The sequence below is a fragment of the Pagrus major genome, chromosome 2, assembly GCF_040436345.1.
Source record: "Pagrus major chromosome 2, Pma_NU_1.0".
Classification (NCBI taxonomy): Eukaryota; Metazoa; Chordata; class Actinopteri; order Spariformes; family Sparidae; genus Pagrus; species Pagrus major.
Window position 1 is genome coordinate 19,766,560 of NC_133216.1, and position 16,390 is coordinate 19,782,949.

At 42.1% G+C, this 16,390-nt stretch overlaps 2 protein-coding genes across 2 annotated transcripts; one reads left to right on the forward strand and one right to left on the reverse strand.

The window, feature by feature from the left end:
- The first annotated feature begins 7,124 nt into the window (after positions 1-7,124).
- Positions 7,125-11,387, forward strand: lrrc51 (leucine rich repeat containing 51). Its single transcript, XM_073489393.1, has 5 exons — positions 7,125-7,168; positions 7,426-7,497; positions 7,908-8,113; positions 8,214-8,362; positions 8,930-11,387. The coding sequence occupies exons 2-5, from the start codon at positions 7,446-7,448 to the stop codon at positions 9,054-9,056; spliced, it is 534 nt and encodes a 177-aa protein (XP_073345494.1). The 5' UTR covers positions 7,125-7,168; positions 7,426-7,445; the 3' UTR covers positions 9,057-11,387.
- Positions 10,429-14,580, reverse strand: lamtor1 (late endosomal/lysosomal adaptor, MAPK and MTOR activator 1). The gene is made up of 5 exons (XM_073489405.1): positions 14,337-14,580; positions 12,958-13,103; positions 12,774-12,851; positions 11,610-11,733; positions 10,429-11,366 (listed from the first exon to the last, which is right to left on the reverse strand). Exons 1-5 carry the CDS (start codon positions 14,376-14,378, stop codon positions 11,274-11,276), a joined length of 483 nt encoding a protein of 160 aa, XP_073345506.1. The 5' UTR covers positions 14,379-14,580; the 3' UTR covers positions 10,429-11,273.
- Between the last annotated feature and the right edge of the window lie 1,810 nt (positions 14,581-16,390).

A 16,390-nucleotide genomic window follows, 5' to 3' on the forward strand; every position in this document is an offset into this window, starting at 1 on the left:
GTGACTGCACCCTGTAACTCTGGATTGGGAGGGGTTACATTCTCTGTCTTTTCAGCATTAACAGTAGAGGAAACCAGGTGCATGTACAGTGAATTTGGTCAATATCACTCCTTGCAATAAGGACTTACAGAGTGCAGTCACTTTTCAGCAGGGCCTGCCGAAAAGTGACTGCACCCTGTAACTCTGGATTGGGAGGGGTTACATTCTCTCTCTTTTCAGCATTAATAGTAGAGGAAACCAGGTGCATGTACAGTGAATTTGGTCAATATCACTCCTTGCAATAAGGACTTACAGGGTGCAGTCACTTTTCGGCAGAGGAAACCAGGTGCATGTACAGTGAATTTGGTCAATATCACTCCTTGCAATAAGGACTTACAGGGTGCAGTCACTTTTCGGCAGGGCCTGCCGAAAAGTGACTGCACCCTGTAACTCTGGATTGGGAGGGGTTACATTCTCTGTCTTTTCAGCATTAATAGTAGAGGAAACCAGGTGCATGTACAGTGAATTTGGTCAATATCACTCCTTGCAATAAGGACTTACAGGGTGCAGTCACTTTTCGGCAGGGCCTGCCGAAAAGTGACTGCACCCTGTAACTCTGGATTGGGAGGGGTTACATTCTCTGTCTTTTCAGCATTAATAGTAGAGGAAACCAGGTGCATGTACAGTGAATTTGGTCAATATCACTCCTTGCAATAAGGACTTACAGGGTGCAGTCACTTTTCGGCAGGGCCTGCCGAAAAGTGACTGCACCCTGTAACTCTGGATTGGGAGGGGTTACATTCTCTGTCTTTTCAGCATTAACAGTAGAGGAAACCAGGTGCATGTACAGTGAATTTGGTCAATATCACTCCTTGCAATAAGGACTTACAGAGTGCAGTCACTTTTCAGCAGGGCCTGCCGAAAAGTGACTGCACCCTGTAACTCTGGATTGGGAGGGGTTACATTCTCTGTCTTTTCAGCATTAATAGTAGAGGAAACCAGGTGCATGTACAGTGAATTTGGTCAATATCACTCCTTGCAATAAGGACTTACAGGGTGCAGTCACTTTTCGGCAGAGGAAACCAGGTGCATGTAAAGTGAATTTGGTCAATATCACTCCTTGCAATAAGGACTTACAGGGTGCAGTCACTTTTCGGCAGGGCCTGCCGAAAAGTGACTGCACCCTGTAACTCTGGATTGGGAGGGGTTACATTCTCTGTCTTTTCAGCATTAATAGTAGAGGAAACCAGGTGCATGTACAGTGAATTTGGTCAATATCACTCCTTGCAATAAGGACTTACAGGGTGCAGTCACTTTTCGGCAGGGCCTGCCGAAAAGTGACTGCACCCTGTAACTCTGGATTGGGAGGGGTTACATTCTCTCTCTTTTCAGCATTAATAGTAGAGGAAACCAGGTGCATGTACAGTGAATTTGGTCAATATCACTCCTTGCAATAAGGACTTACAGGGTGCAGTCACTTTTCGGCAGAGGAAACCAGGTGCATGTACAGTGAATTTGGTCAATATCACTCCTTGCAATAAGGACTTACAGAGTGCAGTCACTTTTCAGCAGGGCCTGCCGAAAAGTGACTGCACCCTGTAACTCTGGATTGGGAGGGGTTACATTCTCTGTCTTTTCAGCATTAATAGTAGAGGAAACCAGGCGCATGTACAGTGAATTTGGTCAATATCATTCCTTGCAATAAGGACTTACAGGGTGCAGTCACTTTTCGGCAGAGGAAACCAGGTGCATGTACAGTGAATTTGGTCAATATCACTCCTTGCAATAAGGACTTACAGAGTGCAGTCACTTTTCAGCAGGGCCTGCCGAAAAGTGACTGCACCCTGTAACTCTGGATTGCAAGGAGTGATATTGACCAAATTCACTGTACATGCACCTGGTTTCCTCTGCCGAAAAGTGACTGCACCCTGTAACTCTGGATTGGGAGGGGTTACATTCTTTCTCTTTTCAGCATTAATAGTAGAGGAAACCAGGTGCATGTACAGTGAATTTGGTCAATATCACTCCTTGCAATAAGGACTTACAGGGTGCAGTCACTTTTCGGCAGGGCCTGCCGAAAAGTGACTGCACCCTGTAACTCTGGATTGGGAGGGGTTACATTCTCTGTCTTTTCAGCATTAATAGTAGAGGAAACCAGGTGCATGTACAGTGAATTTGGTCAATATCACTCCTTGCAATCCAGAGTTACAGGGTGCAGTCACTTTTCGGCAGGCCCTGCCAAAAAGTGACTGCACCCTGTAACTCTGGATTGGGAGGGGTTACATTCTCTGTCTTTTCAGCATTAATAGTAGAGGAAACCAGGTGCATGTACAGTGAATTTGGTCAATATCACTCCTTGCAATAAGGACTTACAGGGTGCAGTCACTTTTCGGCAGGGCCTGCCGAAAAGTGACTGCACCCTGTAACTCTGGATTGGGAGGGGTTACATTCTCTGTCTTTTCAGCATTAATAGTAGAGGAAACCAGGTGCATGTACAGTGAATTTGGTCAATATCACTCCTTGCAATCCAGAGTTACAGGGTGCAGTCACTTTTCGGCAGGCCCTGCCAAAAAGTGACTGCACCCTGTAACTCTGGATTGGGAGGGGTTACATTCTCTGTCTTTTCAGCATTAACAGTAGAGGAAACCAGGTGCATGTACAGTGAATTTGGTCAATATCACTCCTTGCAATAAGGACTTACAGAGTGCAGTCACTTTTCAGCAGGGCCTGCCGAAAAGTGACTGCACCCTGTAACTCTGGATTGGGAGGGGTTACATTCTCTGTCTTTTCAGCATTAATAGTAGAGGAAACCAGGTGCATGTACAGTGAATTTGGTCAATATCACTCCTTGCAATAAGGACTTACAGAGTGCAGTCACTTTTCGGCAGGGCCTGCCGAAAAGTGACTGCACCCTGTAACTCTGGATTGGGAGGGGCTACATTCTCTGTCTTTTCAGCGTTAATAGTAGAGGAAACCAGGTGCATGTACAGTGAATTTGGTCAATATCACTCCTTGCAATCCAGAGTTACAGGGTGCAGTCACTTTTCGGCAGGCCCTGCCAAAAAGTGACTGCACCCTATAACTCTGGATTGGGAGGGGTTACATTCTCTGTCTTTTCAGCATTAATAGTAGAGGAAACCAGGTGCATGTACAGTGAATTTGGTCAATATCACTCCTTGCAATAAGGACTTACAGAGTGCAGTCACTTTTCAGCAGGGCCTGCCGAAAAGTGACTGCACCCTGTAACTCTGGATTGGGAGGGGCTACATTCTCTGTCTTTTCAGCATTAATAGTAGAGGAAACCAGGTGCATGTACAGTGAATTTGGTCAATATCACTCCTTGCAATAAGGACTTACAGGGTGCAGTCACTTTTCGGCAGGGCCTGCCGAAAAGTGACTGCACCCTGTAACTCTGGATTGGGAGGGGTTACATTCTCTGTCTTTTCAGCATTAATAGTAGAGGAAACCAGGTGCATGTACAGTGAATTTGGTCAATATCACTCCTTGCAATAAGGACTTACAGGGTGCAGTCACTTTTCGGCAGAGGAAACCAGGTGCATGTACAGTGAATTTGGTCAATATCACTCCTTGCAATAAGGACTTACAGGGTGCAGTCACTTTTCGGCAGAGGAAACAAGGTGCATGTACAGTGAATTTGGTCAATATCACTCCTTGCAATAAGGACTTACAGGGTGCAGTCACTTTTCGGCGGGGCATGCCGAAAAGTGACTGCACCCTGTAACTCTGGATTGGGAGGGGTTACATTCTCTGTCTTTTCAGCATTAATAGTAGAGGAAACCAGGTGCATGTACAGTGAATTTGGTCAATATCACTCCTTGCAATAAGGACTTACAGAGTGCAGTCACTTTTCAGCAGGGCCTGCCGAAAAGTGACTGCACCCTGTAACTCTGGATTGGGAGGGGCTACATTCTCTGTCTTTTCAGCATTAATAGTAGAGGAAACCAGGTGCATGTACAGTGAATTTGGTCAATATCATTCCTTGCAAAAAGGACTTATAGGGTGCAGTCACTTTTCGGCAGAGGAAACCAGGTGCATGTACAGTGAATTTGGTCAATATCACTCCTTGCAATAAGGACTTACAGGGTGCAGTCACTTTTCGGCAGGGCCTGCCGAAAAGTGACTGCACCCTGTAACTCTGGATTGGGAGGGGTTACATTCTCTGTCTTTTCAGCATTAATAGTAGAGGAAACCAGGTGCATGTACAGTGAATTTGGTCAATATCACTCCTTGCAATAAGGACTTACAGGGTGCAGTCACTTTTCGGCAGGGCCTGCCGAAAAGTGACTGCACCCTGTAACTCTGGATTGGGAGGGGTTACATTCTCTGTCTTTTCAGCATTAATAGTAGAGGAAACCAGGTGCATGTACAGTGAATTTGGTCAATATCACTCCTTGCAATAAGGACTTACAGGGTGCAGTCACTTTTCGGCAGGGCCTGCCGAAAAGTGACTGCACCCTGTAACTCTGGATTGGGAGGGGTTACATTCTCTGTCTTTTCAGCATTAACAGTAGAGGAAACCAGGTGCATGTACAGTGAATTTGGTCAATATCACTCCTTGCAATAAGGACTTACAGAGTGCAGTCACTTTTCAGCAGGGCCTGCCGAAAAGTGACTGCACCCTGTAACTCTGGATTGGGAGGGGTTACATTCTCTCTCTTTTCAGCATTAATAGTAGAGGAAACCAGGTGCATGTACAGTGAATTTGGTCAATATCACTCCTTGCAATAAGGACTTACAGGGTGCAGTCACTTTTCGGCAGAGGAAACCAGGTGCATGTACAGTGAATTTGGTCAATATCACTCCTTGCAATAAGGACTTACAGGGTGCAGTCACTTTTCGGCAGGGCCTGCCGAAAAGTGACTGCACCCTGTAACTCTGGATTGGGAGGGGTTACATTCTCTGTCTTTTCAGCATTAATAGTAGAGGAAACCAGGTGCATGTACAGTGAATTTGGTCAATATCACTCCTTGCAATAAGGACTTACAGGGTGCAGTCACTTTTCGGCAGGGCCTGCCGAAAAGTGACTGCACCCTGTAACTCTGGATTGGGAGGGGTTACATTCTCTGTCTTTTCAGCATTAACAGTAGAGGAAACCAGGTGCATGTACAGTGAATTTGGTCAATATCACTCCTTGCAATAAGGACTTACAGAGTGCAGTCACTTTTCAGCAGGGCCTGCCGAAAAGTGACTGCACCCTGTAACTCTGGATTGGGAGGGGTTACATTCTCTGTCTTGTCAGCATTAATAGTAGAGGAAACCAGGTGCATGTACAGTGAATTTGGTCAATATCACTCCTTGCAATAAGGACTTACAGGGTGCAGTCACTTTTCAGCAGAGGAAACCAGGTGCATGTACAGTGAATTTGGTCAATATCACTCCTTGCAATAAGGACTTACAGGGTGCAGTCACTTTTCGGCAGGGCCTGCCGAAAAGTGACTGCACCCTGTAACTCTGGATTGGGAGGGGTTACATTCTCTCTCTTTTCAGCATTAATAGTAGAGGAAACCAGGTGCATGTACAGTGAATTTGGTCAATATCACTCCTTGCAATAAGGACTTACAGGGTGCAGTCACTTTTCGGCAGAGGAAACCAGGTGCATGTAAAGTGAATTTGGTCAATATCACTCCTTGCAATAAGGACTTACAGGGTGCAGTCACTTTTCGGCAGGGCCTGCCGAAAAGTGACTGCACCCTGTAACTCTGGATTGGGAGGGGTTACATTCTCTGTCTTTTCAGCATTAATAGTAGAGGAAACCAGGTGCATGTACAGTGAATTTGGTCAATATCACTCCTTGCAATAAGGACTTACAGGGTGCAGTCACTTTTCGGCAGGGCCTGCCGAAAAGTGACTGCACCCTGTAACTCTGGATTGGGAGGGGTTACATTCTCTCTCTTTTCAGCATTAATAGTAGAGGAAACCAGGTGCATGTACAGTGAATTTGGTCAATATCACTCCTTGCAATAAGGACTTACAGGGTGCAGTCACTTTTCGGCAGAGGAAACCAGGTGCATGTACAGTGAATTTGGTCAATATCACTCCTTGCAATAAGGACTTACAGAGTGCAGTCACTTTTCAGCAGGGCCTGCCGAAAAGTGACTGCACCCTGTAACTCTGGATTGGGAGGGGTTACATTCTCTGTCTTTTCAGCATTAATAGTAGAGGAAACCAGGCGCATGTACAGTGAATTTGGTCAATATCATTCCTTGCAATAAGGACTTACAGGGTGCAGTCACTTTTCGGCAGAGGAAACCAGGTGCATGTACAGTGAATTTGGTCAATATCACTCCTTGCAATAAGGACTTACAGAGTGCAGTCACTTTTCAGCAGGGCCTGCCGAAAAGTGACTGCACCCTGTAACTCTGGATTGCAAGGAGTGATATTGACCAAATTCACTGTACATGCACCTGGCAAACACAGAGAATGTTATGCAGAATGTAAAGGCAATCCGTTACAGTTAGCCTACAGTTCTATATATACTGCATTATTGTATTCATAATTATGGTCTTAAAAGTACAAGTTATCCAAAAAGTTACTTAAGTAAATGTAATGAAGTAAATGTAAATCGTTATTACCCACCTCTGATAGCACTTACTAATTTCTCAGTATGTGTTATATGATTGCTATCTAATGTGACGTGGAAACACTCCTGCATTCTTTTCTGCATTGATTTCCTAATCCTCGTTATAAAATCACTGAAACAGGGATATTGAATTATGACTTTATTTATAGATCAAAGCGGTGTAAAATCACATTGCAACAACGATAACAACAACAACAACAACAATAAAAGTGGCAAGGTAAAGCATCTACCCTCATCAATTGTTGACAACTAGCCTACATTATGGAATTTTTTAATCTGCGCCGTTCTTTTTCCGTAGCCTCTTCACTTGGGCTACAGGATTGCACAGTAAAAAAAACATTTCTCTCGGTGCTGCGTCTGCCAGCTGACCCGCAGTAGACCTACGCCCACTTCCTCTGAACTGATGCGCGTTCCCGTCGGGGGCAGTCGTTTTTCGGCACTGCACCTGGTCGTTTCCTTGGAGACGGGTTGTTGTCTCTTCGGCAAGGCTAAATGTTTAGCTAACGCTATATGTCACATCGAAATACGGATTTCTGAATAACTTTTAAGTTTAGAGGACTGTTACTATTATAGGTTTAGTTGTAGTAGGTAAGTATATCATATTTGTGATAGGTCTACAGTTCACTGAGGTAGTTCAAATACAAATCGGGCAGAATTGGGAAATTTGTGCTTGTGTGGATGTACCATAGAAATGCATCATAGTTGCATGAGATAGTGAAACGTGACACAATAGCTATCAAGCGTGTTTAGAAATGATTATTTGTGTTGTTTTTAAAAACTGATCAAATTACTGGTGCTTCTGGGGAATTACTGGGTCAAACCATGACGTCACTGTCCTCCCACAGGTGAGTGAACAGGTGTGAATATGTATGGAGCTCCAGTGGATTTGTCTTTTAAACAAATCAGCAGTTTGGCAGGTAGTACACTCTATCATATTCCTGAAATACTTTTTAGCCTCACCTTATAGTACTTTACATTACTGTTTATTTCCTGTATTAACATTATTATTAGGGAATAACTGTACCTTTGCTGTAATGGCTGCACGTAACAGTGTACTGCAGTATAATTAAAATAATTAATAATAAGTACACCTCAGAAATCATTTTTCAGTATATCTATGTACATAGTTTGTCATACACATGTACATATAGGCTGTATTATTCTTCTTTATAATACAATTTTAATTATTTTATTTACCAAAAAATGAATATATCAATGTAGATGCCCTTTAAACAGTGTGCACCAGCATAAAATGTTACAGAAAATCAAAGAAATCAACAAACCAGTAATTAATATTCACTGTATGTATTTTTATTCATGGTCTCAGGTGCATGGATAGAGGAACCACGCACCAGTCTGCGGCCTTTAAAGAGAAATTCAGAGATGAAGTACCAAAGTCGCTCCCTGCGTCTCAATAACAACAACATCACTGAGCTTCATGACCTCCAGAAGCCTGTTAGACACTTCCTGGCTGAGCCTTCCCTGCTCGCCTGGCTGGACCTCTCCTTCAACAAAATCTCACACATAGATCAAGTAAGCTCCCTTCTCTCCGTGTCTTATTTGCATGTTTGCTTGCAGAATTGTCTTCTTAACGTCAAAATAAACCTGCAATATGTATGTTCCTGTGTTGCAGGTTTTGTGCGAGCTGCACGAACTGCGTGTTTTGTATCTTCACGGCAACAGCATTTTTATTCTATCAGAGGTGGACAGGCTGGGAGTGCTGCCACATCTGCACACCATCACTCTGCATGGGAATGTCCTAGAAACCAACAACGCTTACAGGTGGAACAAATTCACCACAGTTACACACACATCCTGCTTAGATGTGAGCCATTTTTAATTCTCAGCCATTGTTTTGTGGTTCATTTATAAAAACTGAATGTGAATAAGCATGGTGATCATAAGCACCCGGTGGTTATCCCCAACAGTTGGTAGTTTGCAGAGACCAGGACCAAATACAGTCAAAGCCAGCACCTCATACTGCCAAACACTTCAGAGCTGCAGAGTGAGGGTTTTTCACTTATGCTACATGAGTGCAAGGGTGTCAATGTGTGTGTCTATGAGAGGCTCGAATGCTTGGCAAGCATGTAGGTGCAGAACATTGGGACAGGTGCTTAAATGCAGATCAAGCTCATATTACATATCCCAGTTCTGCGTAGCAACACTGGTTACAAACACACGGCGAAAGAAAGAAGGACTGCTGGTCGAAAGTCTAGAGTTTCTCATAATAGTTGTGTGTGTGTGTGTAGCATTAGCAAGGAAGAGATAAGGTCAACTTTTCAAAGTTTACACAAATTGTGTGTAAACCTTTTTGTTCACATGCATCAATGTGTGTTTTTGTGCATTCAGGAGTCGTGTGATTTCTGCTCTGCCTCGGTTAAAGGCAATGGATTTCAGCGCTGTGACAAGCCAGGAGCGAGTCATGGCGAAGGTTTGGCATCACAGCAACAACCGCAGCAGGAAGACTGTCCAGTGACTGCTGGTTCATATCCATGGTTGTGTGTTGAGATCATGGTTTCACCCAAATGTTCTGTGCTTCACATCCTTTTCAGGAAAACCTCAAAAATATTAATGTATTGTATGTTTGTCTGTGGTGAAATCAGCATTGTTTTTAATGCTTATGATTTCTTTTGAACTGCTTGAATGAACAGTTTATTATTGGATAGTCTGAAAAGAAGTCAATGCTTTAGCCATCCAAAATGATCATTCTTTTTCAATAACACTGAGGCTAATGTCACTGAATGATCTGTACATCATATTGGAAGATTTACTTAATAAGTCACAAGTGCTTATGTTGAAAATTTTTAATGAATTAATTAAACCAAAAAACAAACAGACAAAAAAGAAAAAACAAAATCTTAAAACTTTTTGGTACTAGCCTAAGATATTACAAACATATTTCAGGTAGTATAACACAGTTGAGTAACAAACAAAAACTGAAAAAAAAAAATGCCAAGAACCCATTGCAAAAAAGCTCAAATCAAAAGCGTGGTTGAAATAATCACAGCCATGTTGCAGATCATCCCTTTAGAGACTCAAGAGCGGCTCACCGTGCTCCCTGCCCACGCATACAGTCGCATGCTCTCCTCCGAAGAGCAAATATACATTTAAAAACACAAATAAATAATCACAAAAAAGGTCTCGGATCATTTTATCTGCGGTGGTGGTACATAGATTGTTAACGCTCTCCCACACTGCTACAATGGTTAGTTTTCTGATTAATATGAACCACTCAATCATATAACAATCTGCAGCGAAAAGCTTTTTTTAAAAGTCGACAAACGCAAGCCTTAAAAGTGTTCTTGCGTTTCGTAAAAACGTTTCGTCGTCACCACAAGATCATAACCAATCCTGACCAATGAACTCTCTACGAAAAGAGGAAATTCATACAATCCATCATCTGTTTTTTATACTCAATCGGAAAATTCTATACATAGAAGGCATGAATGCACGATATCTGTCCCTGCACCCTCCACACACCAACCCCCTTCATCTCTGTATGCATCTACTCCTACATATTAGATACATGAAGTTCTGGGATTTGATTTAAAGAGTCTGCCAGCTCATTTTGTTAGTGCTAGAAAACTGAAGAGGACACATTACTGTCTGTAAACTGGAGAACGTGTGCCCCAAGAAAGCTCCATCTTGTGACATTAGTAGGCCCACCCAGCACCCCCCTCCTCCTGCATGCGTTTGCATCCTCACCAACCACCGGCCATGGACAGGTCACTCATGATTTGGCCTCAACTGGAGTAACAAACTGGACACACCTAACCAACCAGGCCTGATTCACTGTCACTTTCTAAACATAAGTACAGTGAGAAAAAAAACAAATCAATGAAACTCACTCAAGTCGGATTGGTTTACTGGTTCATGTTTAGGCTGTAGTGAGACATGCCAAAAGTTAACTTAATTCTGATGCTCAAACCTAGCCAGCCTTCATCGTGGCTATAGGATAACAACCTTTTAAATTATGACATCTTAATATTGAACATATTCTCCTTTTTTAGGTTCAGATTTTTACCTTTTTTGTTGTTGTTGTCATCCAAGGACAACTTTGCAGAGTTAAAGACATATGAAGTGCAAAATTAAAGCCAGGTTGCAAGTTTTATATCCAGGTAAACAGCTAAAATACTCAACCATTGCACTCGCACCTATGGTACTGTGATAATTTCTATTCCTCCTTGCCACACAGATTCCTCATTTCTCCTGTTCCAAAATCCAACAGCTCTGTCCCAGGTTATGAAACTGTATATTCTTGTTTTTCTTCGGAGAACAGTCTGCCGTGTGGCCTGAGTATACAGGCTAGAGAAAATAAAACAATAAAGATATTGAGACAGCCCTGAAAACCTAAAAAGAGATAAGAGAGATCACCAAGAAGGATGAGTGATGGTTTTTCCACAGCTGGTTCTGAGAAAGCCTGTGATCCACACATACAGAGGAGGCCTTGTTGCTGTAAATATCAGATCACACCCCAGTGGCCCATTTACAGTAAACACTAAATAACAGCCATGGGGTGCAATCCTACATCATCTCTGTCTTTGTAGCAGTTAGAGGCATAGCTAAGAAGCACAAGGACCAAGATGCTTTAATAAAGGGTGAGCTGGAGTGGAGGGTGAGGATGTAGAGGTGACAGAGAGAGAGAGAGAGAGAGCAGGATGGGAGGAACGATATGCAGGCCAGAGTTGCAGAATCAGGGAATGGCAAACTGGACCACCAGTTCTTCTTTAGCATCCACTTTGATTTGAGAAATTGCACTGTAAGCGTAGGCTGCTATCTTGGACACCTGAAAAGAAAGAGGAAGACAGTTAAGAGTTTATGTGAAGGGTGCAAAATAAGTCATATACACAATTTTACTGAATAAAACAAGACTAGTCGAAGACAAAAGCAGTAACAGAAAAGGGTTAGGTTTCTTTTAAGCCACACATTTCGTCATGTTGCATACCGTTTCCTCCTGGTGTTAGATGTAGCCAACAAGGAAACAGCACATGCCAACATATCTCTTGTGTGTTAGTGTACGATTGATTACCTGCTGAACATCTGAGTATGGCACCAGGTCACTCGCAAGCACTTGGTGGGGCTGGCTGGTGAGGGAGGGGAGAGCAAGGGCTTTCTTCTGTGGCAGACTGTTGCTCAACACAGCCAGCTTTGTACTGAAACATAAAATAAACACAAGCTTAATAAGACTATTGCTCCATCATTACCTAAACTGCAGTTTAGACTTTAAAACACAGTTTGTCCACCACACATCACCTTGTCTCTCGTGTGTTTTAGCCTAAACAAAGCTGCTATGTCACTACATCTGAGGTTTCAGGTAAAGTTTGAGGCAGAAGGCCTAAGGTGTTGCAATTTTCTGGTTGAATCACTTCCTCCATCTCCCTCTCATGTCATTGGGTTGGTGCAGAAATTTCAAACATTAACAGTTTCATTTTCCCACCTACATTGAAGCCAGCACCAACCATGTGTCCCAACCAATCAGTACATGCTTTTGGATACACAACTGGCTCACTTTTGAAACAGACAACTTTTCCTCCCTTGCATTTCCACAGTGGTATTATTGTTGCCACCGCTGTCGCAAAGACAACCGGATTGCTAAACATTTTCCCCCAAGTGACAACAACCAACATCACAGGACAAAACCTTAGTTTATTTATTAATTTAGTCTGTAATGGAAACATGAACACAGATAGAAATGTTGCCAAACTGGATTACCAGTCAGCATTACTTTCATGCCCTGTGAGAGATGGAGTGGAAGTGCAAGGGAAGTTTATAGAGAACCAATCTAAAATGTAGATGGTGGTCAACAAGCTTGGCAATAAACTTGTGTATGCCGGGTTAAGTTGTCTTTTCCTTAACCTTTAAACGATTGAGCTACAACCAGAATACACACCGCAAAGCACCATACAGTAAAGACAGCACAAAAGCGCACAAAAATTCAACTAAGGCCATTATCATTATATGGCTCTCGCAACTAATATACCCATGATATCTTACCTACATGCATGATTCAGCTGCTTAACCGCCATCTTCAGATAAGTGCAATGCACACAAATTCATCTCATTTTAAAAGCCAACGCTTGTCCAAACAGAGACCCACACGCTTCCCATATCCATACACATAAAACAAAACAGAAAACTACAGAGCAGCAGCAACCTTCCACAACAACGATTACCCAACAGCTCACCCACATACCTGTATTGCCGAGCTTTGTCCATGTATTCATGCTGCTCCATCATGACGGAGTCAGCTGCTGAGACATCAATGATGTTCCTGAAAGACAGGGAAATAATGGCAGGTTTATTAAAAGAACCACATGAAAGTGCTTTATTATTAGGAAATATGCCGAATCTGGCTCAGCTATGCAAGCATGACTTACTGTGCTGTCTTGGTGAGGATGGATGTGAGGAGGGCCTGTTCATCTGTCCGCGCTGAGGGGACACTGGGAGTGAGCCAGTCGGTCCCATTTGGGGGTTTGCTGACAGGGTTCGGGTGGGGGATCAGCGGCTTACGTTCATCAGGGTCCTAGAAAAGGTCGAGCAGAATATAAATTCATAATTACAAAGTTATTTTTAGCTAATGGCAGTTAAACAAATGAAGTTGAGATGTATAGCAACAAGAGTGCCTGAAGTAATGTTTTCTTAATTAAGCATGACATAAGAAAACGATGGATAACAGTGTGACCCATTAGAAATGGTTTCTCCAATGGGTACAAAAAGCAGTTTGTTACCATTAATAATTAGAGAATGTGAGGAAACTGAGGTATCACTATTCCTTACAGAACCTGCTCTCAGATCAGTTTCACCATTCTTCCACTGACAGTCAAACCTCACAAGAAACATAAATGTTTAATCCAACTACAACAGCTAGAGCCAAAGTTAATCACTGATCATACATAGTTTCCTTGTTGCCAGTAAAACTGGACTTCTATCTGAATGACTAACCCTAATCAAGTTCACACTGATTTGAACCAACTGGACGAATTGGACTGGGTTTAACTGATGATTATACTATATTAAATGAGACAAGGTTACATTTTCAGACTAGTACATATTAGTAACACAGGTACAATATGGGATAGATATGTCTTACTACTGTGCTCCTTATGCTATTGTCAAGACCAGACAACTGCACGTGAGGGCAGCTTACTGAGTGAAGGAAGTACTGACTTGTTTCCTTAAACCAAAAATACCAGGGAATCTTGAGTCATATGACACAAAACACAACAAGACCATGGACCAGAATATCTACCCCTTCTGTCGTCAGTGGGCACGTTTGTATCACAATTCAGTACTACTACTTCATTTACTAGTAGTTTAATTATTTACAGATTACTTGAAAACAAACAAACAAGAATGTAACTAAACCAGTAATTGTCCTGTGCTGCTAATCTTTAAAGTAGCTGTAAATAAGTTGTCATATGTACCCTACATTTATCTTCAAAACGCGTTTCTTTGCCTTCACAGATGTGTGGGGCTTCTTCTCTATAATCGTTTGTCATCTGAGTGCCAACTTCTCAGCCTGCCCTGGGCCAGGCCTTTCACGAAGGCTTAGGCTAGCAGGCTAAAGCTGCTTTTCAGGTGTCACTTTCACTTTAACTACTTAAAAACAACCACTTGGTAAATTCGTCACACATTAATCAGCTCCAATTCATGCATAAAATATCCTGGCTGAATAAAAACTAATATCTCGCACGTCGCTTCTTCATAAAAACATGGTTATTAAAGGGACAGTTTTAGCCAGCTAGCAGCTAACTACCTGCTCTGTGGTCTCGTTCTCGCTGCTGTAACAGCAACCCATGACAGCGTCCGAGGGGCGAAGCTACACAACCCCAGCTTCCCTGTTCTCCGTCAGAAACGAGACGTGTTTATCTTCTCCAACAAAACATAAAACTTCTCCCCGGCGTGGTTTTACTTGAGCTTCATCTAAAGGTAGGAAGCTACTGTCAACAGCAGCAGCTCCTCGGACGAGCTATCACATGACAGCAGCTCTGGTGCAACAACATAGGGACCACTTCCGGTATTTGAGAGGCAGCTGCGGCCTTCGTCACGTGACGGGGGATTTTTCAAACGTGAGCTTTGTTTTTCGGGGGGGAAAAAACAGATGGAAAAGATTAACATTCCCGAAAAAATTTAAACATTTTATTACATTTTAAAAAATAATTTGTCCTTTGTGAACAAGACCAAACTGCATGAGAGGAGCCCCTTAAAAACAGATTTGTAGTTTTTGCATCATGCAGTGCATAAACAAGAAATGCTCATTCATCGTAGGAGTGCTGATTGACCTATAGCTTTGGGTGTATAATCTGCTGTGTGCACTGTACTCAGTAGGAACTTGGAAATGACAGGGTGGGCCTAACAGAGGGCAGCAGGGACCTAACAGCGAATATTGCCCTTGTGCCCTGACAGGTCAATTCAGCCATGCTTGTAGAGTGTTAAATTATTGATCTATTAACCTAAAAAGTGTTTTGATATTGTGCAGTATAGCTACTGTTTAAACTCCCTACTGGTATGAGCTTGACATAAATATGAAATGCATTATTTACTCTAAAAAGTAACAAGCTGCAGTCCTTCATGTGACAAATGTAGCTTTCATGCACTGCGCTATAATCTAGCACACTGCCAATTCCACTTGCTCAAGCAGTGATTTCTCTACTTTTTCTCTGAAAGAGTGTAGCAAGTTTAGTCATATGCAAACATTGCAAATGTTTAATCAAACTCAAGCTGTCTTAATCCATAAGAACCTACGACTGAGCATAATCAAATAGACAGCAGCAGGAGAAGGGAACAGGACGAGGCATGTTTCACCCTGGAACAACATGAAAGGCTCACTGATGCCTTCTGGTTGAGTATGATGACAGAGAACCACACAGTGCTTCTCTGACTGACGCACAAGTTAGATTTTTTGTTCGAGTGACTCATTTCACAATACAGACAGTGTTTTTCAAAGCTTGTCATACATCGCATCACACATAATCATATTCTTTCGTCTATTACAAGAAACATTTGTGAATACTTCCGAGTTAATTATAAGTGTCTTGCAAACACAAGCAAACTATATAAATATATTGTGTGAAATTAAATGAATACAGGCATGATAGTACAAACAAAACAAACATTAAAATAGAAAGTAATCCAGCACAAAAACAATAATTTACTACTTCAATGGCAGACATCACCAAGCCTGGATTCAGAGACAAAAAGAAAAAGATTTTTCGACTGACCGAGCAGCATCCTGAATTGAAAGTTGCACTGTTTAGCTTCATGTAATCCTAATCAACAGTAACATTAATTTCCACAAAATCATATGCACAAATGGCAGTTAACCATTCTGTAAAAAATACAAGTCTTGCAAAGAAGCAATAACAGTGGTGCAAAGAAATATAGAATAAATATTGGATCAATATGTGTACATATCATGGCTGCATTAAATGCATGTGTACATACATAGCCTGGACATATTATACACAGCATGCAGGATTTATATTGACAAATTATGTAGTCTACACCAAAGTTTAAAGAGGCATTATGTAGTTTTGGGAAAGAAATTTCAATCAGAAGAGAAAAACTTCATGACTGATTTTTTTATGCCTAAACAAACTAAATAAACAAACTCTTTGTTTTCATGACTGAATAAACAAACTAATCTTAAAGGACAACACAATTTCATACTGTTTTACTTTATTTATATGTGGCGGACCCTGCCACCTTTCTCGCTTCAAACAGTGTTCTGGGGACCTTATTTTCCTCTGAGAACAGCTTGTTTATTCAGATATGGGAAAAATACATATTTCTGAGTTTGTATTATTACCT